The sequence below is a fragment of the Crinia signifera genome, chromosome 2, assembly GCF_055691185.1.
Source record: "Crinia signifera chromosome 2, ASM5569118v1, whole genome shotgun sequence".
NCBI lineage: Eukaryota > Metazoa > Chordata > Amphibia > Anura > Myobatrachidae > Crinia > Crinia signifera.
This window is the reverse complement of record NC_139218.1, coordinates 267,692,511-267,718,981: the sequence shown is the minus strand read 5'-3', so window position 1 is coordinate 267,718,981 and position 26,471 is coordinate 267,692,511. Positions and strand designations below refer to the sequence as shown.

The 26,471-nt window shown below is 41.9% G+C and overlaps 1 protein-coding gene across 3 annotated transcripts in view; it reads right to left on the bottom strand.

Annotated features, from left to right (window-relative positions):
• LOC146057392 (gamma-aminobutyric acid receptor subunit gamma-3) overlaps positions 1–26,471 on the bottom strand; it is a 487,036-nt gene that overhangs the window by 9,113 nt on the left and 451,452 nt on the right. For 2 of the 3 annotated variants that reach the window (XM_083168579.1, XM_083168581.1), the window contains one exon: positions 15,406–15,558. The exons of the other annotated variant lie outside the window; for it this stretch is intronic. In XM_083168579.1, the coding sequence (XP_083024705.1) occupies positions 15,406–15,558 (153 nt within the window). The remainder of the gene's footprint in view (positions 1–15,405; positions 15,559–26,471) is intronic. 3 annotated transcript variants of the gene reach the window in all.

Below are 26,471 nucleotides of genomic sequence, written 5' to 3'. Positions count from 1 at the left end.
AGGATGTACAGAAACTTAGTTTGCATGGAAGTAATTGTTAATGTGCATACAAAACAAACAAATAGAACGGTATATGAAAAAATTTGAAAAAGGCTCATGCATGTGATATACTATATATACATAAGGGCAATTTATAATAACAGATTGTATTGTCAATTATACTATACTACTGCAAAATATTGTCTAAAGATAAATACTTAACGGAAATTATTATTTTCTATTATATAATTTACCTTCTGAACAGCCTATTCCTCCATGATATCTAACTTTAATTTCACTAATGACTGAAAACTCTTAGGTGCAAATTTACTAAAGTGTGAGTTTTTAGAAGTGTTGCCCATAGTAACCAATCAGATTTGAGCTATTATCCTCTAGAAGGTGCTACATAAATGACACGTAGAATCTGATTGGTTGCTATGGGCAACATCTCCCACATCTAAAAACTCAAACTTTTTAAAATTGACCCCACATCCTCCAAAAAGACTGTGAGATTACATAGCAATTTGATGTAATAGGAAGTCAGCAGAACATGTTTATGTAACCCAATGGGGACTTCTATAGAGCTGGTCCCCCCAGCCCCCGATATATATATATATATATATATATATATATATATATATATATATATATATATATATATATATACCCCTACCATTAATCCAGAGGAGCTCCCACCTGACTGGATGTAGCCGTCATTGGGGATCGGGGAAAAGTATACACACATGCAGCTCTTCAAGTCAGGGGTTCATTTGGATAAATTTTTTTTCATTAACCCACAGGATACCCTACTAGGCAAGAGGACCAACCTGTGAGTTTGCATGTGTGTATGCATGTATGCTATTAAAGTTGTACTGTTCTGTGTGTGTGTGTTTTCTTTTAACATTGGTCATGCTGTTAGTCCTTTAATGCCTCGCATTCTAGGACTTATGGATCTTCAAGTCCCTGAATGTGGGGGAGGCTTGCTGTGACTTGTAGTTCCACAGCACAACTCAATGTTATTTTTTATTCACCACCCGGGGTTGCTGGGGACAGCTCAGGCTTCAGCCCTGGATGGGGGAACCTTGCATAAAAAAGTATTCCCCACCTGTGGTATTATACCACCGGCTGTTAGTGCTGATCCAAAATATGGGGGACCCCTATTCTTTTTGTCCCCAGTGCTGTTTTGTTAAATTCAAGGGGACCCCAGTTAATTTCCCCCTGTATTTGGCAAGCCAGGAGCGTCTCAAAGAGCCCATGGCTGGTTAGGCCTGGTTATGGGACTTCATACCATTTTTTTAAAAATACTACCACAAAGTGCACACTCCTATTACTAAAAAAATCGTACAATTACTAATATATTGCACACTCACATTACTGAAAAATAGCCAGAAATCGCAAGTGATTCTCACCCTATTACATTCTCACCCTATTACATTTCACCCCAAGTATCCAAGCAACTTGCACATCTCATATTCTGCTTGCAGCTTCCATATTGGCGTCTTAACATTTTCTGTATTTGGCCCACAGAAACCTTATTATTCTGACATTGGCCCTCATTCTGGTTTCTCGTTCCCCGGTGAATTGGGCATATTCGCATATGCACATGTGCAGGGCTGCTGTGCAGAAGCCTTCAGTGACTTGCATAGTCACCATGGTGTCCACACAGGGCAGGGGGCGTTTGCATGAAATGGTGTCTGTGCCCAGGAAAGTGCTGGGTGCCCCCATATGAACACACATGGGCACCTGCCTTCCAGGTGCTGGCAGCTGATGTCACAGGATGTCAGCCGCCTGTCCCGTTCTCAGGCCCGGATGCTGCAAGTCTAGGTCAGTCCAGAATTGTTGCGACCACCAGATGATTTTAGCCCTGTACGCTACCCTGCGAATGCATGTATATATACAAAACATCCATGAGCAAAGCGGCGGGGATGTGCGAACCGTGATGTGGGGCGGGCATTCATGTGTGTGGAGTTAGAAGGCTTGCTAAGCAGCGATTTTTCACTGCTTAGCTAGTAAATCAGAATCACCCCCATTGTGCATTCAACATGTTCCTTACTGTAAATGGATGAAATATAGTTAGTGCAGTACATTTAATACTTTCAGAGTAGGTTTATAGGTAAATTGGATGTTCTATTCATCCATTCATATTATACAATATCTTTTTTTACACATGTGAAACTCTGAGCTTTGCAGCAATGTATGAATGGCAAACAAAGACATTATCAGCTGCTATGTTGAAGAATATTCATATTCAACAGGAGAAGCTGTCATTTAGACTACAAGGTATGATATCATTGAACTACTTTACAGTACCTGCAGTCACTTTGTGACATAGACATATGTCACAATACTCCTATAAAACAAACGTTTGACAGTTTGTGGCTGCTAACCTTTTGTGACAACATTCAGTGTAGCTTACAGTGATGCCCAAAAAACTGCCCAGTACTTTTACAATTTACAAAGGACTTTTTTTGAAGCATGTGGTCTAATAAATTCTACAAGTCAATTAAATTTGTCACATTTACTGGCTTAAAGTCCCATTACCAAGGGCCCTGGACAGAATACCAAGGTACCATGGAGAAAAAGCCACTGAGAAAGAATTTAATCTAGAGCACATTACAAATACATAGCATTATAAGAATTGTACTGCATTGTGTTTTTCTTGTTATTAGCAATAGGCCTAATTCACTACTGGTCGCATAAGAGATCAGTAGTGGCTTCTCTTCCTGAAACAACTCAGGAAATTCAATATCCCACAAGAGTTAATGTTTATCTTCTACACAACAATCGTGGAATCCGTCCTATGCTCCTCGATCACAATTTGGTACAGAGGGGCACACAAATCCGACAAACGCAAACTGCAAAGGGTGGTGAGGACAGCAGAGAAGATCATTGGGGCTGACCACCCCCCTGTACAGGAACTGCACTCAGCCAAGGTAAAGAAGTGTGCGGAGAAGATCGCGGAAGACAAGCTTCACCCTAGACACAACCTATTTGACATTGTCCCATCGGGTAGACGCTTTAGGTCGATCACCGCCAAGTCATCCAGAACCGCAAGAAGCTTCTTTCCGATAGCTATCCACCAATTGAACAATGTACTACAAAGTATTTAACACATGTAGACAAAGAAGGCTCTTTTTTGGGGGCACACTTGAGACAGATGATATATGTATCAAAGGTATACTGTAGGTTCAATGGGTAATTATTGATTTAAAACTTAACTTTTAATAGAATCAAATTTATAAGATAAAATAATCTCAGAACATGAGATATATTGAAAAACACACAGCACATACAAACATAGATTTAAAAGGCAAAAATCACCCGCCTAGAAAGCGGGGATACTAGACCACACCCCTGACAATAATCAATAGATTGTGGATATCTCAGCAAAGCAAAAATTGGGTATATGTTCACAGATGTTTCGCCCCTCCCTGGGGCTTGGTCACATCCATGACAAGCCCCAGGGAGGGGCGAAACGCATCTTCTGTGCCATCTGGCAAACTTCTCTACACCCCAGACATTGCACGCAAAGCAAGGACTGGCTCCCTAGCAGACTGCTCTCGTGAAAGACACAGAGAATACCCAGCGCGTGTCGCCCGTCTATTGCTACACTCCGCATACTGTGTAGTAACGAGCAGCCTGTTATCCCGGCGCCTCCTGTTCAGCAATATGCCAGTAAGAGTTTGAAGTTTATGACAGTACCAGTTTAAAGGACGGGTCCGCAGCATACTGCGTCTAACAGATAAGAAACAATAACCACTATTGCATTTAAACTAATCAAGCACTCTGTGGGTTAAAATCTCTATAAACCTGCATCTTTATTTAAATCCTCTCTCACTCACGGAACTGGCCATTATTTCACTGCACTGTTTTTTATGAACAACAGTGATAATTAGGTACGGTTTTTTCATGAGCAGCAGAAGGATTCTTTTTGGCCAAACCTTTATTTATGCCATGATTCCTTTTTTTCTCTACCCTTCCTAACAATCATCCTCTGAATCACAATGTTTGGGGCTACAGGGAGTGACTAGAGGTAATCATTGGCACCTTAGTATCCAACCTTCAAATTGGATGCCTTTCCAATCTATAAATGTGACCAATTTATTTCTCCATGACTTTATCTCTCTACACTAAACCTTTTTAATCTTCTCTCATTCGCTGGTACGGTCTGGCAATGGTTGCTCTGACTTAATTGTGCAACAGCCAAAGCCAGATACCGTCTACAGGAACAGTAGAAAGATCTTCTCTCCGGCTAATTTCAGGCAATACACTATCTCTCCTCTGTTCTCTCATCTATCATCCAATATATATCCATATATGATGATAAGACAGCAGAAACAGAGTGAGAAACTAGATTCTGTAGCCATCTCTTTGTTTCATTTTCTATCTATAAAGGGCCAATGAATTATCACTAAAATATCTGGATACATATGTACACTCTGAATTGATACAGTATTGTTGTATACAGAAATTTTGAATTGATTTAAATGGATACAGAGTTGAGCAATAGGTGGGGCGTGACCACGGCGAGCAGGGTGTAGGTCGCAAGTCGGCGTCCTCTCCCGCTCCACAACCCTGGGTGCTACTTAGTAATAGCTTCCCCTAAATGGATGCACTAGACCCCGCATGCAAAAATAGGTGAGCCCGGTGTACCTGAGACAGGACTGGCTGCCGACGGGCACAAGCGGCGATACAGGAGCCGGGAACTTCAGCGTTGATATCCGGCATCGATAACGAGGCAGTGACGCGGTGTGACGCGCCTAGGGGAAGCCGGAAAGAGCGCAGCAGAGAGGGAACCGGCGTTACCAGCCGAGCTCCGGCATATTGAAGCGTGGTTCGGGGACGCCGTGGGTCAGTTCTGGCTACAATTCGAGTTACCGGCAGTAACGGTGTTAAGGCGCGGAGACAGCAGCCGGCCGAGGGGCTATCCATACACGGAAATCCACGCTGAATACCAGATCATCGGCACAGCATTAAAAGGAGTGAGGTACCGGGTCTGCTCTAGCCTTTGTGCTAGTGCAGGAATTACATAATACTCTGTACGGCATTTGTCTACTTGAGGGCCCCCTCTACTCCTGTACCTAAAAAGCTGTAAATTGCACCCTGCCAGTATATCGTGGAGCAGATTGACTGGTATTCCCTTTAGGGAGAGAAATTGAGTGAACTGTACTTAGCTCTATTACTTTGTCGGTACCTACCATTTGGTCAGAGAAGGTTATATAGTACATTTCTCTCCCCTATAAAGGAGAACCCCCTCGGCGGCAGAAGATATGGGCAAAACACAAAATGCTACAGCCGCAAATCGCCTGGCAAAATTTGCTAGACCCCCGGCAACTCCACCTTCGGCCCCTAGAGAGGAGAAATCCCCCTCTGATACTTCTCTCGACAGCGAGCAGGCTACAATACACAGCGATACATCTATACAAAAAGTGCTGGACGCATTAACCGCTAGCGAGGGTCGCCTCTCAAACAAAATTGAGAAATTGCAGGACGATATGAATATAATTAAACAGTCTGTACAACAGATTAAAGATCGTGTTAAGGAGGTGGAAAAACGTACATCCGACTTGGAGGATGGGCTCACTCCCCTAGCAGGGAAGGTTGAGGATCTGGCCTCTCAAATCAAAACTATTAATGGTAAATTGGTTGATATGGAGGGTCGTGCTCGCAGAAACAACTTGAGATTTGTGGGACTTCCCGAGAGGGCTGAAGGTCAATATCCTGAAAAATTCGTACAGGACTGGCTGATCGAATCTTTCGGTCAAGAGACTTTCTCTAAATTTTTTTCAGTAGAAAGGGCCCATAGATTACCTATGCGGGCACCCCCTCCAGGCTCACCACCTCGGACATTTATTATTAAACTCCTGCACTTCTCTGATCGGGACTTAATTCTGAAAATAGCCAGAGATAAGGGTTCTCCAGTTTGGGACAATGTGAAGGTCTCTATCTTCCCGGATTATGCCAGTGAAGTACAAAGGGAAAGAGCCCAGTTCTATCCTATAAAAAAACGCATGAGAGAACTGAACCTGCAGTACTCGATAATGTTTCCAGCAAAACTGCGCGTTACACACGAAGGGTCCACTAAATTTTTTACTACACCCAAGGATGCCGCTATATGGCTGGACGGTAGCTTCCCTGCAAGTCGCCAGATGAACACTAGTTGACCAAGTCCGGGTGAAAAAATAGGATACTGAGTAGAAAGTTAACTAGCTATACTAATCAGAACAACCTCAAATGGAATTTGCTCCCCTTTTTCACCCTTTTTTTTTTTTTTTTTTTTTTTTTTTTTTTTTGTGTGCCGATCAAGATCCTTACCTAGGATAAATACTGCCTGAATAGCAATGCTGAGCAAAGGCTGTAATATTGGCACAAGGACTGCTTGCTGTTTGTGTCAATTGAGTGTCGGTGGGCGAGTGCGCCGTATATGAACTGACACATACTGGAACGATTTCGGACAGCGCGGGATTGAACATTTGCATACGAATTTAATATGTGATATGTTTGGGGGTATATACGCGCTGATTGAGATTCTCTTCCTAGTCCAAACAGTGGCTTGACCAGCAAAGCTGAGCAAGTGTTCAATGCGGGCACATGGTTTTTTTTTTTTTTTTTTTTTCTTAAGATAAGCATTGCCTGATTAGCACTATTAAGGAAAGACCTTTTTATGGGTATAAGGACTGTTTGCTCTGTACCCGGTTGGCGTGAGCGCCGTAAGTAAACGGATACAAGCTGGACTGCTATTGGACAACATGTGATTGAATTTGCTTACGAAGTGCTGTAGGATAAGTCTAGGGGCATACATGTGCTGACTGGGACTTTTTCCTCGGTCAAACAGATGTCTGAAATTCACGTGTAGGCACATGCACTGCCCATTTCTAGACAGGTGTGTCATTTAGAGCATGAGCCGCATGTGAGTCACTATACCGCTGGACCAACGCGGAATACTATCAGGAATGTATATTTGTATAGCTGTATTTGAATCTGCTGGGAGGGTATGCATGGGGACATATATGGATCTTTTCCCCCCCCCTTTTTTTTTTTTTTTTTTTTTTTTTTTCGTTTCTTGATGTTGATGTTTGGTATAGGATAATAATGCTTGATACATAGTGCATCTACTGGGGACAATATGGTTTATAATGGGGCGGGGGAGGTCCCCCAGCTCTGTGGTCATTAGATAGATTGCCCCAAGAAGAAGAAAAAAGAGAAAAAAGTGAAGAGAAAAAGGGTGGGGAAAAAGAGAGGGGACTGGAGGGAAGGTAGGGGGGGGGAGGGAAGGAGGATTAGGGTTGGGATGAGGCATGTCAGGAGGGGGGGAGGGCATGCAGGGAGGGGGGAAGGGATGGGACACAAGGCGTTTAGGTTGACTAATTTCAATTTGTACCTTAAAAAAAGAATGCTACACTGGGCCCATTTTTTGCCCCCGTTACTATGGTAGCAGCAAAATATTCTTTCCTGTCATGGAATGTCCGTGGAATGAATAATAGGATAAAAAGAGCACTGGTAATGCGCCAAATAAAGCAATATGCCGTTGACATCATTTGCCTACAGGAGACACATCTTGTGGGCAATAAACTCTTATCCCTTAAAAAGGCATGGATAGGATGGGCATACCACTCCTCTTTTACATCTTCTTCCCGGGGGGTATCCATTCTTATTCGCAAAGGAATACCATTTTCTAAAGATATTATACAATTGGATCCTGCTGGAAGATATGTATTTATGAAATGTAAATTGGGTTCATTAGTCTTTTTATTACTATCAGTATATATACCCCCGCCATTTAAACATGAAATATTAAAAAAAGCAGCTGAGTTCATGGCAGACTTCCCTAATATCCCAGTTATGATCCTCGGAGATTTTAATAACATTCTGGATCCCTTACTTGACAGGAAAAGCCACGCGAAGGTATCCCTGGGCACACAGAAAAAGTGTTTTCCATCATTAATTAAAGAAATGGGCCTAAGGGATATATGGCGCGAGCGTCACCCTGACCTATTAGAGTTCTCATGCTTTTCTAGCTCCTATGAAGCCTTCTCCAGAATCGATCTAGCTCTAGTATCAGAGGACTGGTTTCCTCATATTCAGGAAATAAGATATAGGACGCGTGGAATATCTGATCACTCACCCCTAGAAGTAGTGGTGGATATAGGCGAGAATAAGGGTTTTACGTATTGGAAAATGAACGCCTTCTGGACAACTTTGTTAGAGCCTGGAGATAGGCTAGTAAACTCCTGGCAGGAATTTTTCGAAAAAAATAGGGGCTCAGAATTGATCGAAAACCTCTGGGGGGCATTTAAAGCCTATCTCAGAGGGACTCTGATTAAGGAAATCTCGGGCCTAAAAGCCTCATATAAAAAAGAGGAACAGAAACTGGAATCTAGATGTAACAACTTAGAGCTTGAGTACTTGCGAGATGGGACAGACGAAAGTAAGCAGGCCTGGATTAAAGCCCAGGACGCCTGGCATAAATGCCTGTTAGAAAAAACAGCATATAAAGAACTATTTGCCGGTCATAATATTTATATGAATGGGGACAGGCCGGGTAGCTTTCTTGCTCATCTCGCACGTACAGACCAGCCTGGGAACATAGTGACAGAGATTCACGGCCCCGGGGATGAGGTAGTCTACCAGACCCCAGAGATAGTAGAGAAATTTAGGCAGTACTATCAGGAGCTATATGTTTCCCAAAGGGGACAATCATCGGAGGAAATAGATACATTTCTACTCGGGGCTAGGAAAACAAATAAACTCTCAAACGCAGCTAGGGTCACGCTGGAGGGCCCTTTGACCCTCTCTGAGGTGGAGATGGCTATAGCATCGATTCCCGGAGGTAAAGCCCCGGGCATCGATGGTATACCACATGAATTGTATAAGAGATATAGTAAATTTTTTGCACAGAGATTTATGGACTTATTTAATATAATGTATGAGGAGAAGGCACTACCTGCTAGTATGGCGGAGGCTTTAATCGTAATTCTTTTGAAAAAAGATAAGGACCCTAAAAGCATGGACTCGTACCGGCCCATATCATTGTTGACCAATGACATTAAAATCTTGGCCAAGATACTGTCAACAAGACTAAATAAGGTCTTGGGAGAAACAATTCACACGGACCAAACAGGCTTTATGCCTGGGAGGTCGACCTCTACCAACCTGCGGAGGTTATACGGCCAACTTCAATTCTCAGAAAATAAAGAGAATAGCTCAGTGGTGGTCTCACTTGATGCCGCTAAGGCCTTCGATACAATTGAATGGAATTTCCTGTGGGCAGCTATGCATTGGGCGGGTATTGGTCCTGTTTTTATAAATTGGGTCAAGTTACTATATTCCTCCCCTACAGCTAGGGTGTCAGTTAATGGCTTTATCTCTCCTAAATTCAATGTGGGGCGGGGCACTCGTCAAGGATGCCCATTGTCGCCGGCATTGTTTGCCATAGCAATAGAACCATTGGCATGTATGTTTAGAGAAGAGCCCAGGATCGAGGGCCTAAAAATTGGTGCTAGAGAAGACCGTATAGCCTTATATGCCGACGACATTTTGTTGTTTATTAAAGATCAGAGTGTGGCACTTCCTCGGGTGATGGGATTGATGGAGGACTTCGGTAGATACTCGGGGTTGAAAATAAACTGGAATAAATCCTATGTTCTCCCTTTGGGCGGGAGCAGTCGTCAGGCCCTGGATCCGTCCTCGCCATTGAAGTGGGTAGACGAATTCAGATATCTGGGTATATGGGTATCCAGGGATATATCTAGATTTATCCCCCTGAATTTAATCCCTATGATGGAGTATATGAAGTCCAAAAGCAAAACATGGGCTAGGTTGCCACTATCATTGACGGGTAGAGTCAACCTAGTCAAAATGGTTATTCAACCAAAACTCTTGTATATAATACAGCACTCACCCTCTTATCTTCCGCGGCAAGTATTTAAAAGGATCGAGGGTCTGATTACCTCCATTCTATGGTGTAATAAGAGAGTTAGGCTTAAACAAAGCACTCTCTCAAGAGAAAGGGTTAATGGGGGTTTGGCTCTGCCGGACCTTCGGCTCTATTATTTGGCGGCGCAATTGTCATATATAAGAATGTGGATCATTGGAGGGGAGGAGAGCGAAATGATTAAGGCAATGGTGGGTTGTGTTTCACCTGGACACACTCCAATACAATTACTATTATCAGGAAATCTGAGGAATAAATGGCCCCCGTTGATAAAACAGGCCATTAAGTCATGGAGGTCAGTGGAGTCGCTTATGGGTAACAGCGGGCTGGACCCTGAGACCCCACTGTATAAGGCTGGCCACTTGGCCGAGCTGAAGGAATTGCAGATACAGGAGACATGGATACAAAAAGGGATAGTGAATATTGGCCAGCTATACGAGGGGGAAAATCTGAGAACCTTCCAGTCTCTTAAAGATGAGTTTGCCCTTCCTAATAAATTTTTCTTTAGATTCTTGCAGGTCAGACATGCCCTGGAATCACAGTTCCATAATGGGCACCCTGAGTTGCGAGATTCTTCGGTTAAAAAATTGGTTAAAAGATCCCCTCTCAGACATGGGGTTTCTTTTTTCTATAAATCCCTGTTGCAAGAGCAGAGCAGCGACCTGGCTCAATTGAGGGGCAAATGGGAAATTGAGCTGGGGGAAATAGAAACCGAGGAATGGGCGGAGGCAATGAACAACATATGTAAAGCCACGAATCAAATCAGATTCCAGCAGGTCCAATTGTATATATTCCACAGGGTCTATATTACACCAGAACGTATAAATAAATTTAGAGGGGCAAGTAATAGTGGGTGCCCAAAATGCTCGGCCAACAGAGGGTCTTTCTGGCATCTTATTTGGGAGTGCCCCAGGGTGGCATCTTTCTGGAGGGAGGTAATAGAAGCCCTGTCCCTTGCTGGGTTCCCCAGTTCGATATGTACCCCGCGGGCATGTATTTTGGCCATAGTTGGGAATTTACCTTTGGGTAGGGATGATAAACTATTATTGATTCAATTATGCACTTTGGCTAAAATATGTATCGCAAGGAAATGGATGGCTAAGGAAAGCCCTAGTTTCGACGCATGGCTGGCGCTGGTCCATGCTACAAGGGACCATGAAAAGCATGTTTACAGGACTAGGGGCTCCATTCAGACATTCCACAATATATGGAGTAGTTGGACAGTTTATGAAGAGGCCACCGGCAGAGGGTAAGGAGGAGGGGTAACGAAAAGGTGATGATAGGCACGAAGATCAGGAGGATTACGGGGGTGAAATAAGGTAGTAAACAGAATAAAGGAATTTAAAGGACAGTTAATTCCCTAACGCCTAGGGAGGGAGGGTGGGGGGAAAGGGAGGGAGGATCCCAGGTAAACGAGTCAGTAGAAGGGGTAACTTAGGTTGATTACGAGAGATATGAATATATGTACAGGTGGTTTGGCGTCTATCCCCATGCGCTCATAGAGTAGGACATTTGGGGATAAAAATTATGATAGTAATAGTGTCACGATAGAGATAAAAAGTCTCTTCCATATTACGTTTTGGATATTTATTTAGCTTAAGGCTTTTTTTCTTTTTCTTTTCTTTTTAGATTTTCCTTGCACAAGCACTTTAGATATGATGTTGTTAATAATAAATGTAGGAAAAACATTCGTGTTTATTCTTATACTTTATTTCATCTTTATGTAATTAACACAACATACAGTAAATACAGCATACTTAATGGCTGTACTATATAGAAATAATTGCACAAACACATAAAAACACGAAATTAGGTATGGGCACGTTAAGAGAGCATAGCACTCTAGAACTAAATAAAGTATAATGATTCACCATGAGATAAGGTCAAGGGGGAAATCCACGAAGAGCGCCGGGGTTGACTAGACACCATCCCACAGAATACCAAAAAGGGAAATGTGATATACGCTGGTATGTACCATCTAGATGACCTGTCTGCGTACAGATGACTGAACTTGCCTGTAATGATTACGTTTTCTACCCTACTGCTCTAAACCTGTTAAATTTTTTTAATGTTTAATATGTATTTAAATGAAAAATGGAAAATAAAGAATGAATTAAAAAAAAAAAAAAAAAATGGATACAGAGTTTTTGCTGATTGGAAACTAAGTGTCCCATTTGAGCCTCGATATTACCTTATTGCAGACTGTTTTCAGCCGAGTGGATATTGTGTAAATTCCACTTATAATAGTCAGTACTTAACTGTTAAGATAAATTGTTGGTTTATGTTCGCTGAGACACTGAGACACTGAATTCTAGAAGTGTCCGCTAGTACCAATAATTTTTTTGATTACTGAGTTTCAGGAATAGTTAAACGGTTGTTATTTCCAAACAGCTAAAATTAAATTGTTTGTTTATTATTGTTCCTGATAAACTGAACTCAGTGATATTCGCTACCTCTGTGAACATATACCCATATGTGTAATATACCCTGTATTGTTCTAATGTGTGCTATATGCACGGAAGCGGAAGTGATCCACTTGGCATCTTATTAATAAAATGTAATAATAATAAAAATAATAATAATACGTGTAGAACATTTGTTTTAAATAAGCACTTGACATACATTTTGTCCTGCTAATATTAATATGGTGTGATACAGGGGGCCAAATGTAATAGGGTGACCGTTTCAGAAAGTGGGAGATTTTGGGAGAGTTTTCCCATGTTTTTAAAGCAGCAATCAATTACATGACAAAATCAACCTGGTTTTGCAGTGTAATTGATTGCTCCTTTAAAAAAAGGGGAAAACTCTCCCAAAATCTCTCACTTTCTGAAATTCTCACCCTATTACATTTGGCCCAGGGTGTATTATGCAATTTAGGAATCGTTGGTTTGCATTATTGCATGCCTCCAAATGTATAGCTATGCATGACACTTTGTTAAATTTATATATTGGTTTATATATAGGGGTCGCTATTATGTGTAGTAATAGGATCAATGCTGGTTAATAGAGAAAAGTGCTCTATAATTACCATCTTTTTCTGACATTAAGTGGTATAAAGCAAATGCATGTTTTACTTTAGTTGTAAAAAGGTTAAACACATAGGGGGAAATTTACTAAGAATACGAATACAAAAAATTGTATTCGTATTCTTGCTACGAATAAATAGGACTGCATATGGCGTATGCAAAGTTGTGTTCCGGAGGGGAATTTACAAAGCCGTCAAATACGACTGCTTTGTAACCCTCCGATGTCGTATTCATTCGTATTAGCTGGCCGTATATACGGCCGCTAATACGAATTCCTACAGGAATCAGTCAGATCCGTGCAGGCTGCAAGGTGTAATAAAAAATTGAAAGATAAATAAATAAATAAAAAACCGGCGTGGGGTCTCCCCACAGACGAAACCAGCACCAGGCTGAAAGAGCAGGGGCTGGTAATAAAAAAATCAGGAAACCCGACAAATAGGGGTTCCCCGATTTTTTACAACCAGCCCCAGGCTCCAGGTCCGGGGCTGGTTCCCAAAATATGGTAGACAAAATGACTAGGGGTCCCCCGTATTTTAAGAACGATCCCCAGGCCAAACCAGCCAGCAGGGTAATGTCACAGCCGGGGGACACTTATTATATAAGTTCCCGCGGCCAAAACATCACCCTACTGACCAGTCAGCCTGGCCAGGGGTCCCCCCCCTCCAGGACTTACCTGACCAGGCTGAAGCCTGGTGCTGTCCACGGTGGCCCTGGAGCGGTGGCCACCGGGCTGATTGAGTGTCAAAAAATAGAATAAAAAACTAATGTTTTTAACTGTGGAACTATGAGTCCCAGCAAGCCTCCCCCACAAGCTGGGACTTGGAGAACCACAAGTCCCAGCCTGCGGGGCATTAAAGGGCCCGCTGGCACTTGTAGTTCCCAAGTAAAAAAATAGTTAAATAAACACACACTGACAACACAGAAAAATAAAACTTTAATACATACATTACACAAACATACTGATACTTACCTATCTTAAGCCCGTAGGTCAGTCCCAGGGTCCGGGGATCCAGGGCTGCTGAGTTGGGGGTCCAGGGCTCCAGGGTTTCAGAGGCTGGGGCTCCAGGGCTTCAGAGTCTGGGGCTCCAGGGCTTCAGGATCCAATGAAATCCATAGGGGGAACCTGTGGAAGGAAAGCCTACTCACCAGGTCCTGTGGCAAAGATCCCGGCATTTTCTCCGCCGTAGTCCACCGCATCAGCCGCCGGTACCCGATCACGGACTAAGAGGCGCAGAGATCTTTCATCTTCCGCGCTTCTCCACTGAATGATTCTATTGTCCGCCTAGCGGCCATTCAGGAGCCGAGAAAGTCGGGGGGGGCTGTTTTTTTTATAAATTTATTTTACAATTCTTTAATCACTAAAGCCTGCATGGATCTGACTGATCCGTGCAGGCTTCTGCCAAATACGACAGGAAAATAAAGTGTATTTTCCTGCCGTATATTCGTGGCAGTTTTACACTAATTAGCAGCCGTATTTTCAATACGGCTGCTTAGTAAATCAGGAACCACCAATCTTTTGAATGGTGATTCCTGGCGTATTCTATCGATGGTGTAGACATTCGTATTTGTAAATACAAATACGAATGTCCCATGAATATGAATATTTGTATTTTTGGCATAGTAAATGCCAAAAATACAAATACACCCAAAAAATTTGTATTTTCCTATGAAAATATGAATTTTTTTATACGAAATCATATTAGTAAATTTCCCCCATAACATCCACTGGTAACAGCTGTTATTGCTCACAGAGGACCTGATTGTTCTGTTCGACCAAATAGGCAGAGTAGGCAGCAGCCTTATGGTGCCATGCCTTTTAGGGACCCGGTAACAATTAATCAAAATAATATTGATTTGAAAATTGAAATCAAGCTTTCTTGAATTGTTTAAAAAATGTTTTAATCAACTCAAAGGAAACCTTTACATTAGATAATTTGCATGGTGGGCCTGAGTTTCTTGTGAGGGTGGCCCCCCAATGTTTACACTGTCTAGTGACCTCCATGGGGTTTAATCCAGCACTGGGTCCTGGGGTCTATTTGGTTAATTCTCAAATGCCAGCACTGCTTCTTCTAATTATTGACACTTTCTAATTCTTGAGCCCACAAAAAGGATGGCAATGTTGGTAAAAGATTCATGTGTGATGCTTCTTAAAAGGTAAATGGAGATATGCATAGATTTTGTAACGGAACACAGGGGACTGAAGGACAATATTCTAGTTGGGGCAAAGGCCGATGTTAGAAAAGTAATTGCAAAATACATTATTCAAAGTTGGCACAAGTTCAGGCTATTGAAGAGCTGCAGGGGCATTAAAATACAGTTCCACCATCTATTGTTTCTAATGGTACTGCAGGCCCAGAATATAGGTTTCCTGCCTTATACATATTGGGCTTTTTTTCCCAATCATTAGAGTGCATATCTATTTTGATAAACAAGTCAACACAAATAAATGTTTGGCCAAGGTCTTACCTAGTGCTGTTCTTGCTGGTGTGGCATCTTTTTTTATCCAAAACGATACCCAAGATAATACAACTGTTAATATGCAAGGGATGTATGTTTGAATAGTGAAGTATCCCATTCTTCTGCTTAAATCAAAAAATACAGTCATGACTATGTAATCACCTGTTAGGAAAAAAATAAAATTTACATGTGCTTTTGATAAAAAAGGAGAGGTGGAGAAAACTTTTTAGGTAAAGCAAATACAACAAATGTTTTATACATAATAAACTACAGGTGAGTACACGCATGTGCGATTCACAACACCGCGATATTGGCAGTGCTCCTGGACAAACAATATAGTGCATACATACTAAAAGATATTGTTCAATGACTTCACTGGGCCACCGAGCTGAGCATGCAGTCATTGACAATATGTCAAATTGTACAATTTGTGTTTGACCGGTGCAACGAGAGTGTCTCTAACTGCATGCAGTTTGCTAATAGTTCTCAAGGTTGTTCATCTTGTTGTAGACAGTATGTCAAATTATACTGCATGCACAGGGTGGGGTGTTGTCATTAAGAACCCACTGGAGGGTGCATTGGTCATCATTTGTAGCATACACACCAGCTGATAATTTAAACAATATCACTCAGATGGGCCAACATGAGTGATAGCATTTATAATATCACCCAGTGTGTACAGTACCTTATTTTTATCTCCTTAAAAGATTATCTATTCATATTATATAGATATTATATTATCTATATATCTACCTAATGCTACAAATTATCCCACAAACTAAATTATATTTGTTGCTGCGCTTATGATTTTTGGAAGCAGGGCTAATATGCACAGAACACAATCAAACCACAAATGTTGTAAATCTATACATATAAATGTATTAAAAAGATATTATCCTATAACATTTTTATATAATCAAAGTTAAATATAGAAACACTTTTTAATTCTTAAGAGGTGGATCATAAGCTAACAAAAAGAAAAATATACTGAAATGAGAAAAACATAATAAAAATTTAAAAAATTAATGTCAATGGAATAGTACCAAAACTTTCGATGCATCGATAAATATTTAAAAAATGTCAGGTTCCCTTTAAATGGACTGATTTACACATTTCATGCCCAATGAGCGGCTTCTATCAATGTGGCTCTTTGATAAAGCCCTATACTGAGTGAAATGCGTCTAACGGCTTATAGCCTGCTAAGTGATTTATCACACTGGTACCAGATCGGGTGAGCGCACACCATTTGAACAGCAAATGTGTATCTGGGAGATTGGAGAGTAAGAATGAAATAAATCCCACTCCCACCTACAGATAGGGAACATAGCTACCGGACAACAGATACTGATACCAGTGGTGTAGCAGCATTCACCTTGGGAGAGGCTCCCTCCCACAACTACAGCACATTGCAATCACACTACAGGCATGGACATCAGCAACACAGCAGCACCTGTACTGGGAGAGGTAACCAGGGTGATACAGTGACTATATTGTAGCAAAGGACCTTAGTATATCAGTGCAGTTGCACATTACTAGAAGCCACTTATTGGGCATGAAATGTGGATTTATTGATGCATCAAAAGTTTTGATACTAGTCAATTGACATTGATTATTTATATTTTTTATTATTTTTTTTCTCATATCGGTATGTTTTTCTGTTTTTTAGTTTATAATCCACCTATTAGTAATTAAAAAAGTGTATCTATATTTAACTTCAAATGTATAAGAATGTTATAGGATAATGATATCTTTTAAATAAATTTGTATGTAGAGATTTACAACATTTGTGGTTTAAGTGTGTTCTGTGCATATTAGCCCTGCTTCCAAAAATCATTAGTGCAGGAAATATAATTAAGTATTTGTGGTTCTTTGATTATAGATATCTGTATATCCCAAACAGTCTTGTAGTGGTTTCTGCAGCTAATGTCTTATATACACTTTTTGTTAATAAAATTTGAAAAAATGTATTTACAGATAAACAGTGCCTGAGAAATAAGTATTGGTTTTATCACACAAACTAGACTGTATAGAGATGTGCAGATTGGTTCTCAAGAAGTTCAAATCCCCCATGTTTTGTGGATTCAAACTGAATCAAAATCCTGTCCAGATCTCCTGGGGAGATCCGTTTCAAACTGAGACCCATTTTTAATCCCAAAAATAAATGCAGCTGTTCTTGGTGATTTTTAGAATTGTTTCTATCAACAATTATACATTTTTAACAATACCAAAAACCAACCAAAACACTTCAGGGTAGATTTGCCAAAACCACAACAAAAGCATGATGAGGAATTAGAACCAAAACATAGCGGTCCACACACATCTCTAGATGAGTACAGGTTGAGTATCCCGTATCCAAAATGCTCGGGACCAGGAGGATTTTGGATAACGGATTATTCCGTATTTCGGAATATTTTAATATTTCAATTATGTATTTTGAAGTATCTTGCATGTATGCTGTATAAACACATAAAATACACACAAATATATTTTATTACCACATAAAATACACACAAATATATTTTATTTGTTCAAAAAACAAGGTTTCAAAACATGAAACAAAATTTGTGTACTATCTCAGATATTGAATTTGAATGCCAAGCAATCATTTTCTTGCACATATATAGTGCCAGTTACATATCATGTCCCCAGTGATGCTGTTACAAATGTCCCCAGTGAGTTTTTAGCAAAAAAAAAATTTTTTTTCACTTTCTGGAATGTATGGTTTTCGGAATAATTCGGATAACGGATACTCGGATACGGGATACTCAACCTGTACTACAATATTAAAATATTATATTACTTTCAGCACCAGCCTCAACAGTTGTTCTCTGTCTTTTATATGCATGTACTGTATGTGAAAGTTCTGCAAATGCAGATGTCAACTAACAAAATATAAAGTGTTTAGTCTACATCTCATGCTCATTTTAATGCTTACAGATTAGAAATACATGAGATTGAACAAGCTATATACAATTTCATCACGGTAACATTTGAAGCAGCATAGACAATTAAGAGCCAGTGTATTGCTCTCTTAAGTAATTTTGTAAATGTAAAATAATTAACACCATGGCATGACTAAATGAATGGCACCTTAGACCGTCACAATGGGTTTATATCAAACTTACATTAAAATGTTACTCTATTATATACCACTTTCAGTTTATGAAATGACATCATCAACTTATATCATATATTATAGCAACCACATTAGTTATAATCTGGAGGCGTCAAGAAGAAATGGCCAAACCGAAGTAGCAAAGTAATGCTAGTCATCATCATTATCATTATGCTACTCATGATCATCATGGTAATGTTAGTCTCCTTTATGAAAGTCAACATCATCAATGAACTAACTCTTCAGTCCCAGAAAGTTATACATGCACCTGTGACCTATACAAGACATGCTGTCCCTTACCTGCCTCTTAAGATGCAATAATTACAAGATAGTAGATACTGTATACAAAAATGTATACAGTATTCAAACATATTTTTGCTGTAAAAAAGACTGTAAACTAACCTATAACTTTTGTAGCAAATATGGTCATGAAAATATATATTTGCAACATTCTTTCAAATAGTACTTTGGTGTACAGTATTTTAATCATCAAAATGGCAAGTATGGTTTGAAAAACAAACAAATAAAACCCCATACATGTTTCTATTTCTTTTGTACTATGTGGAAACACTAGCACTTTAGCAGGATGTTAAAATGTATTGATAGCATATTTACAGTTATACTAAATATAATGCTCAGGAACTACTGTAAAGTACACTGGGCAATATAATCTATGCATGATAGGCTTGTTCCTTGGTGAACAACCTCTCCTTAAGAATGATCAATCAGGGATTGATGCACTCTATGCACTCATGTTTCAGGGACTGAAGAGTTAGTTAATTGATGATGTTGACTTTCATAGAGGAGACTAACATTACCTTGATGATGATGACGAGTAGCATTATGTATAAATGTAATGTGTTTTTGTATTGTTTGATATCACATATAGTTGCTATTTTTTTTTTTAAACCAATAAAATATATATTTACCTTCTTTATCCCTTTCTAACTTTATATTTCATAGTAAGTTTAAGATACTACAAAGTAATCTATTCAATTCTACAGAATTAGAGTATAAAAAACAATAAAGTAGGTACATGTAGTAATAATAATAATAATAATAATAATAATAATAATAATACATTTAATGTTTCAAATGTATTGATTGTTTATACTGTATAAGACAATCATAATAATCACAGTGACAGCAGATATTATCCATCTTGCTAAGAAAAGTACACTTTGGCAGATCACAAATAAGTACAGTACATCACCAGTCTTAAATCCTTTAATATACAACAAAATTAAAACTGGAAAAACAGCTGTGTATGTAATCAGTTAGTGACAGCAATACTGTATGTTTAAAAAGAGAAAAATCTAAAGCTAAGTCTATGAAGCACCATAGAGGACAATAAAATATGTTTTATTCTAATGGATAGAAAAAAAATAGTAAAAAAAAGTACATACAGTACATTATGAAACATAGAAACATAGATCAAATATATCAAGGGCTTTAACAAGGTACAGGTGGGAGACATTCTTCACAGGAAGAGGAGCAGCAGAACACGAGGACATGCACTGAAACTAGAGGGAGGAAGATTCAGGGGAAATGTGAGGAAGAATTACTTCACAGAAAAAGTAGTAGATAAGTGGAATAGCCTCCCATCAGAGGTTGTAGAGGCAAATACAGTACAGCAATTTAAACATGCATAGGATAGGCATATTGATATCCTTACAAAAAAATAAGGATAAGATATGGTTTGAGGTAACATGTTTAAAAAAGGGGCAGACTAGATGGGCCAAGTGGTTCTTATCAAATTCTATGTTTCTATTATTTTTACACTGCAATTTAGATTTCAGTTTCAACACACCCCACCCAAATTTAACTATCTCTGCACACATCTGCCCCACCTGCAGTGCACATGGTTTTGCCCATTTTGAGAACAAATTTGTATTGCGATCAGATCTGAATACGGGCCTATATATTTATATCACACAAAAATTGTATTATCCCACACCAATCTGATAATTATATATTTTTTGTAACGTATTTTGAGATTGTGGCATACCATAATGAAATACCATAATGAAATATCTTAGGGATGGGGTCGAAGTCTAAGCACAGAATGTATTTATGTTTCATATACACCTTATACACATATGGCCTGATTCTAGTTGGCTCCGTAAGCTGCAAATATCGTAGCTTACCGGGCTCCAGAGAGGCCGTCCCGCTGAATACTCGCCCCCACCACCGTTTACCATTGCACCCATGCAAGGGGAGGTGTAAGACACATTCCCTCACATGCCCCAGCTGCAGGAGAAATCATTCAAAGGTTGCCGACCATCAAATGATTTCTCCTAAAATCGCAGGCATTAGCTCGTCCGCATACTCATGGAAATGCCCAGCATTTTCATGGGGACACCCATAAAACGCTAGGAGATCCCATGGCCCAGCGCTGCCCCGTCCCTCCCATCACAGCACACGGAGTGAGTAATTGCACAAATCCAGTCCATCGGGGAAGGGGATGAATTCAGATCGGTCAGCACCGGGGTTCCTTGTGTTCCCGGCTGTGACCGTGGTGGACCAGTGGAGGGCGCTGGGTAGCAGGACGAAGGAGGTTTGAGGTAGTCGGAACTCATGCACGGTGGATCGAGGAAGATGACCTGCTGGGGACACAGAGGATTGGCTGAGACCTAAAGCAGAGGTGCGGGGTCTAAGCCGACAATGGTATTCACCAGGGACCCCCGCAAGGGGATATGGACTTAGCTGCAACTGCCGACCAGGTCGCGGCCCTCTGCCCAGGTTCCTCTGTGGCTTTTGCAGGGTTAGATACTCTGGGGTCTCTAGAGCAATGATGTTGAGGGTTACTTAAACCATCGATGGTGACCGATGGCACTGAATGCTTGACAGCAACACGGAGGGTACGGAGGGATGCATATAACAGACAGTTCACAGTATAGGGGACTGAGTACCACGGGATGCGGCCTGGGAGCCGGAGAAGACACGAGGGTGAACACAGGGAGTACTGGAGATCGCTGGGGAATACTTGAGGATCACTGGAGATCGCTGGAGCGGCCTGGAAGCCGACACTGGGGATCACTGGGGCGGCCTGGGAGCCGAGGTTGTAGTTGGCAGCCTGGGAGCTGCGAGGCGGCTTGGGAGCCGGGGTTGTAGTTGGCAGCCTGGGAGATGCGGGATGGCCTGGGAGCCGGTGATGACAGTTGGCAGCCTGGGAGCTGCAGGATGGCCTGGAAGCCAGAGATGTTGACCTGGGAGTCGTTGGTCTATGATGTCGATAACCAGGAGAGAATGTCGGAGTCTCTGGAGGCACTTTGGAAAACAGTTGACACAGGATGTCGACAACAGACGATAATGTGACAATACTGGGATGCAGCAACTGATGGACGTCAGGGATGACACAGATGTTGTTAGTCAGGGATAGACGGCAGAAGCTGAGTGTTGACTGTGAGGTAGACAGTGCCTGTCGACAGATCAGGACTGTGATGGTAAAAAGTCACTGATGGGTTTGAAGGTAGTTTGGCCTGGGAGCCAAGGGGTCTAGCCTAGGAGCTAGTGGGGATTTGCTAGCCAGTGCCAGCGGTATCCTCTGCAGGGGATAACTTGCTCACTCAACCGCAGTGATGGAATTAGCAGGAGTCTCTGGAGATGAACGGAACCAGGTAAAAAGCAGCAGGACACTAGGAGAAGGTATCGCTGGAGACTGGATAGCCAGAAGCCTTGGAATTCTCTGTCTCTGGGGTAACCACACAGGAAGCAGAAAGAACATTTGTTCAAGGCAAGGAGGACTCTGGGAAGCTGGCTTATATTCCTCCAGGTGATTGCTTGATTGTCTGCAGCTTGCAGCAGCAGACAGAACCAGGAAGTATGCCTTGAGTTACCTGGGATCATGTGACTGGTGCTGAACTCAGGGAGCTTCACATGAGTTCTAATCACTGAAAATGCAGAGCAGCTGCAACAGCAGCAGCTAGGAAACAAACAGGCATAGAAACCTCAGGAAATAACTGTGAACCAAGTCAGGTTCATGACAGTACCTCCCCCTTTAGGGGTGGACTCCGAACACCCCAATGAACTTGGCAGGGACGGGAGGATCGGGCCCTTGAGGCTAGGACTCCACTATAGCTTAAGTTGCATCTAGTAAGATAGCCAGGGGCTTTTGGATAGCAACTTGTAGAATTCAATTTAATTTTTTCCTGAGGCAAAACATGGTTTTCATCTTCGGAACAGGTGGACCATCCATCATTGACAAAAACTGATTTAACTGGAATATCTTCCTGGAGAAAAACATGGTCGGGAGGGATAGAACCTCCCGGGAAGGGAGTTTCATCATGAACTGGGTCATAATCAGAATCTGAGTCCAATTCTAATGGACGTATATGATCCTTTCTCTTGGAAGTATCAGTTAGAAAGTCCTGTAAATAATGTAAAGCAGAAGAACCAATACAGATTGCAGACTCTGAATGATCAGTATACTTCTCTTTAGGGACAGAAGTGATGTTAGCTGGTACATCCATGGGACTAGAATTTCTTAAAGGACCTGCAGAAGGACAGAGTGAAATTACACCCATCTTTAAGTCAAGGCACCGGGGTTTAGAAATATCTTTATTTCTGGAGATATGATGACTCTTACTATATGGATCCTGGAGAGCCTGGTCTTGTTCAAGTTTAGATACTCCAGAAAATTGAGAACTCTGATATACACTGGGACAGGCAGAGTCCGGGCTGGAACCGGAACGGACTGAATCCGGACATTCAGATGGTCCATCTTGGACCTGGACTACACAGGGTGTAGACATAATGGCACAGGAAGAAGGCTGACCTGGAGTAAATGGCTTGGGTGCCATTTCTGGAACTGGAGAAACAGATACAGATGTTTTAGAAGTATTATGCATAAGAGCACTGCGGCATTGAGGCTTGTCACCCTTCCTGGATGTACAGAGGTTACAGTCTCTAATAAGGTGACTAGCACTACCACAATAGAAGCATAGGTGGAGCTGTCTGCGACGGTGACGTTCAGCTTCCGAGCATTTGGGATGCGAGAATCTCCTGACTTTGTCTTCACACTGCATGGAGGAGAATGGATTATTTCTAAGGGAGTTTATAAAAGGAGATTGTTTAATTGCAGTGGGTCGCGCAGAACTTCTTGCGGTAACTTGTGTACTCTGAAGAATCTCTGGTATTAGCAGAATAATAGTGGACAGAAGACTTTGCAGCTGTTCCAACAATCTATGAAGAACACTCAGAGGCTCAGAATGCCTTTGACAAGGGAACTGGGAAATCTGCGGACAATTCATGGGTGACCGGGGACAGGAAACTGGAACAACCGGAGTTGACTTGGAACATGGACTAGAAGTACCCAGGAATTGCTGGAGATCGTCCAAACAGGAAGTGACAGCAGGTGATGCAAAAAATTTTTGGACAGTCGACGCAGGAGGTGTCAACGACTGCTGTATAGTGTCCAATCGAGTGGATACTCCCTGGAGACTCTTCGTTATCCACTGCTGAGTGGCTTCTTGGATCTTCATACGGGTGGAGACATCTGGAAGAGCCGCTGGTCCCACACTTGGGTCGTGAGCCGAGTCCATCGGCCTTGAACAAACTGTCAGCACCGGGGTTCCTTGTGTTCCCGGCTGTGACCGTGGTGGACCAGTGGAGGGCGCTGGGTAGCAGGACGAAGGAGGTTTGAGGTAGTCGGAACTCATGCACGGTGGATCGAGGAAGATGACCTGCTGGGGACACAGAGGATTGGCTGAGACCTAAAGCAGAGGCGCGGGGTCTAAGCCGACAATGGTATTCACCAGGGACCCCCGCAAGGGGATATGGACTTAGCTGCAACTGCCGACCAGGTCGCGGCCCTCTGCCCAGGTTCCTCTGTGGCTTTTGCAGGGTTAGATACTCTGGGGTCTCTAGAGCAATGATGTTGAGGGTTACTTAAACCATCAATGGTGACCGATGGCACTGAATGCTTGACAGCAACACGGAGGGTACGGAGGGATGCATATAACAGACAGTTCACAGTATAGGGGACTGAGTACCACGGGATGCGGCCTGGGAGCCGGAGAAGACACGAGGGTGAACACAGGGAGTACTGGAGATCGCTGGGGAATACTTGAGGATCACTGGAGATCGCTGGAGCGGCCTGGAAGCCGACATTGGGAATCACTGGGGATCACTGGGGCGGCCTGGGAGCCGAGGTTGTAGTTGGCAGCCTGGGAGCTGCGAGGCGGCCTGGGAGCCGGGGTTGTAGTTGGCAGCCTGGGAGCTGCGGGATGGCCTGGGAGCCGGTGATGACAGTTGGCAGCCTGGGAGCTGCAGGATGGCCTGGAAGCCGGAGATGACGACCTGGGAGTCGTTGGTCTATGATGTCGATAACCAGGAGAGAATGTCGGAGTCTCTGGAGGCACTTTGGAAAACAGTTGACACAGGATGTCGACAACAGACGATAATGTGACAATACTGGGATGCAGCAACTGATGGACGTCAGGGATGACACAGATGTTGTTAGTCAGGGATAGACGGCAGAAGCTGAGTGTCGACTGTGAGGTAGACAGTGCCTGTCGACAGATCAGGACTGTGATGGTAAAAAGTCACTGATGGGTTTGAAGGTAGTTTGGCCTGGGAGCCAAGGGGTCTAGCCTAGGAGCTAGTGGGGATTTGCTAGCCAGTGCCAGCGGTATCCTCTGCAGGGGATAACTTGCTCACTCAATGTTAATATTCCGATGGGAATCCTCGCAATACATATACGTGTCCATAAAAATAAATAAATAAATTGATAAAACAACCAATTGGTAGTAGGTTTTTTTCAAAACAATATTGTACACTATGGCCGTTGCAACTTTTCCTAAAGCAATAAGGAGTACCCCACTCACATAGGTGGCAAGGGGGATAAACCCATAAAGGTATATTTTATGTAAGGCATACCTAACTCACACTGGCACAGGTAGGTATAGACATATAAAGTATCTGTAAACAGATTTTTAGTGGTAAAATATTCAAACCCCACACTCACATAGTCAAGGTTGTGTAAAAACACATAAAAGTATATTTCTGTGTGGGTACAACAATCCTATCAAGATATATTTTTTATATTCAATCCCCAAACATATAGGACCCATGAAGTGTGAAAAATAAAACTTTTATTTATTTTTCCAGCTTCCCCCTATCAAAAGGAACTGCTGGAGGCAAAATTCAACCACAAAGCACAACCAAAGAGAATCTACTAAATATTGCTGCTGTAAGAAATCATTTACATTGTGTATTATTGTTTACGGCTTCCAGAACCATCAAGAGATAAGTTTCCTAAAACTATACAGTATGTAGATGCATCCACAATTAATTATGTTTCAATTATGTGAATAACACACAGTATTAATGAAGGTCAGTGCCATCTTGTTACCGTGTTAGAAAATAACAGTTTGGATGGTGTAATGGTTAGCATTACTGCCTCACAGAACTGAGGTCATGGGTTTGATTCCCACCATTGCCCTAACTGTGTGAAGTTTATATGTTCTCTGCGTACTTGCATGGGTTTACTCCGGGTGCTTCGGTTTCCTCCCCCAATCCAAAAATATACTGGTAGGTTAATTGGCGCCTAACAAAATTAACCCTAGAATGTCTGCGTGTGCGTGTACATGTGGTAGGGAATATAGATTGTAAGCTCCACTGATGCAGGGAATGACGTGAATGTTCAAATATTCTCTGTAAAGCGCTGCGGAATATGTGTGTGCTATAATAAATCAATAAGACAGTGGGAGACAGACATTTTCCACTTAGCTCCAGGATAGACCTGTGATTGCTGCATCTACATCACCAGACAGCAGTATACAAGGGCCTGGTGCTGCTTGCATCCACTCCAATGCCAAGATGCAGTTGCCAAGTGATGACCTGTATGTTTCACACAAGCTACATGTCTGTGAGTGCATACATATGAGTGCTTTTGTGTTTTGACAATGCTACTTAAATAAACCACCCCAGTGGTTAAGTAATGGGCTTTTTTGATGAC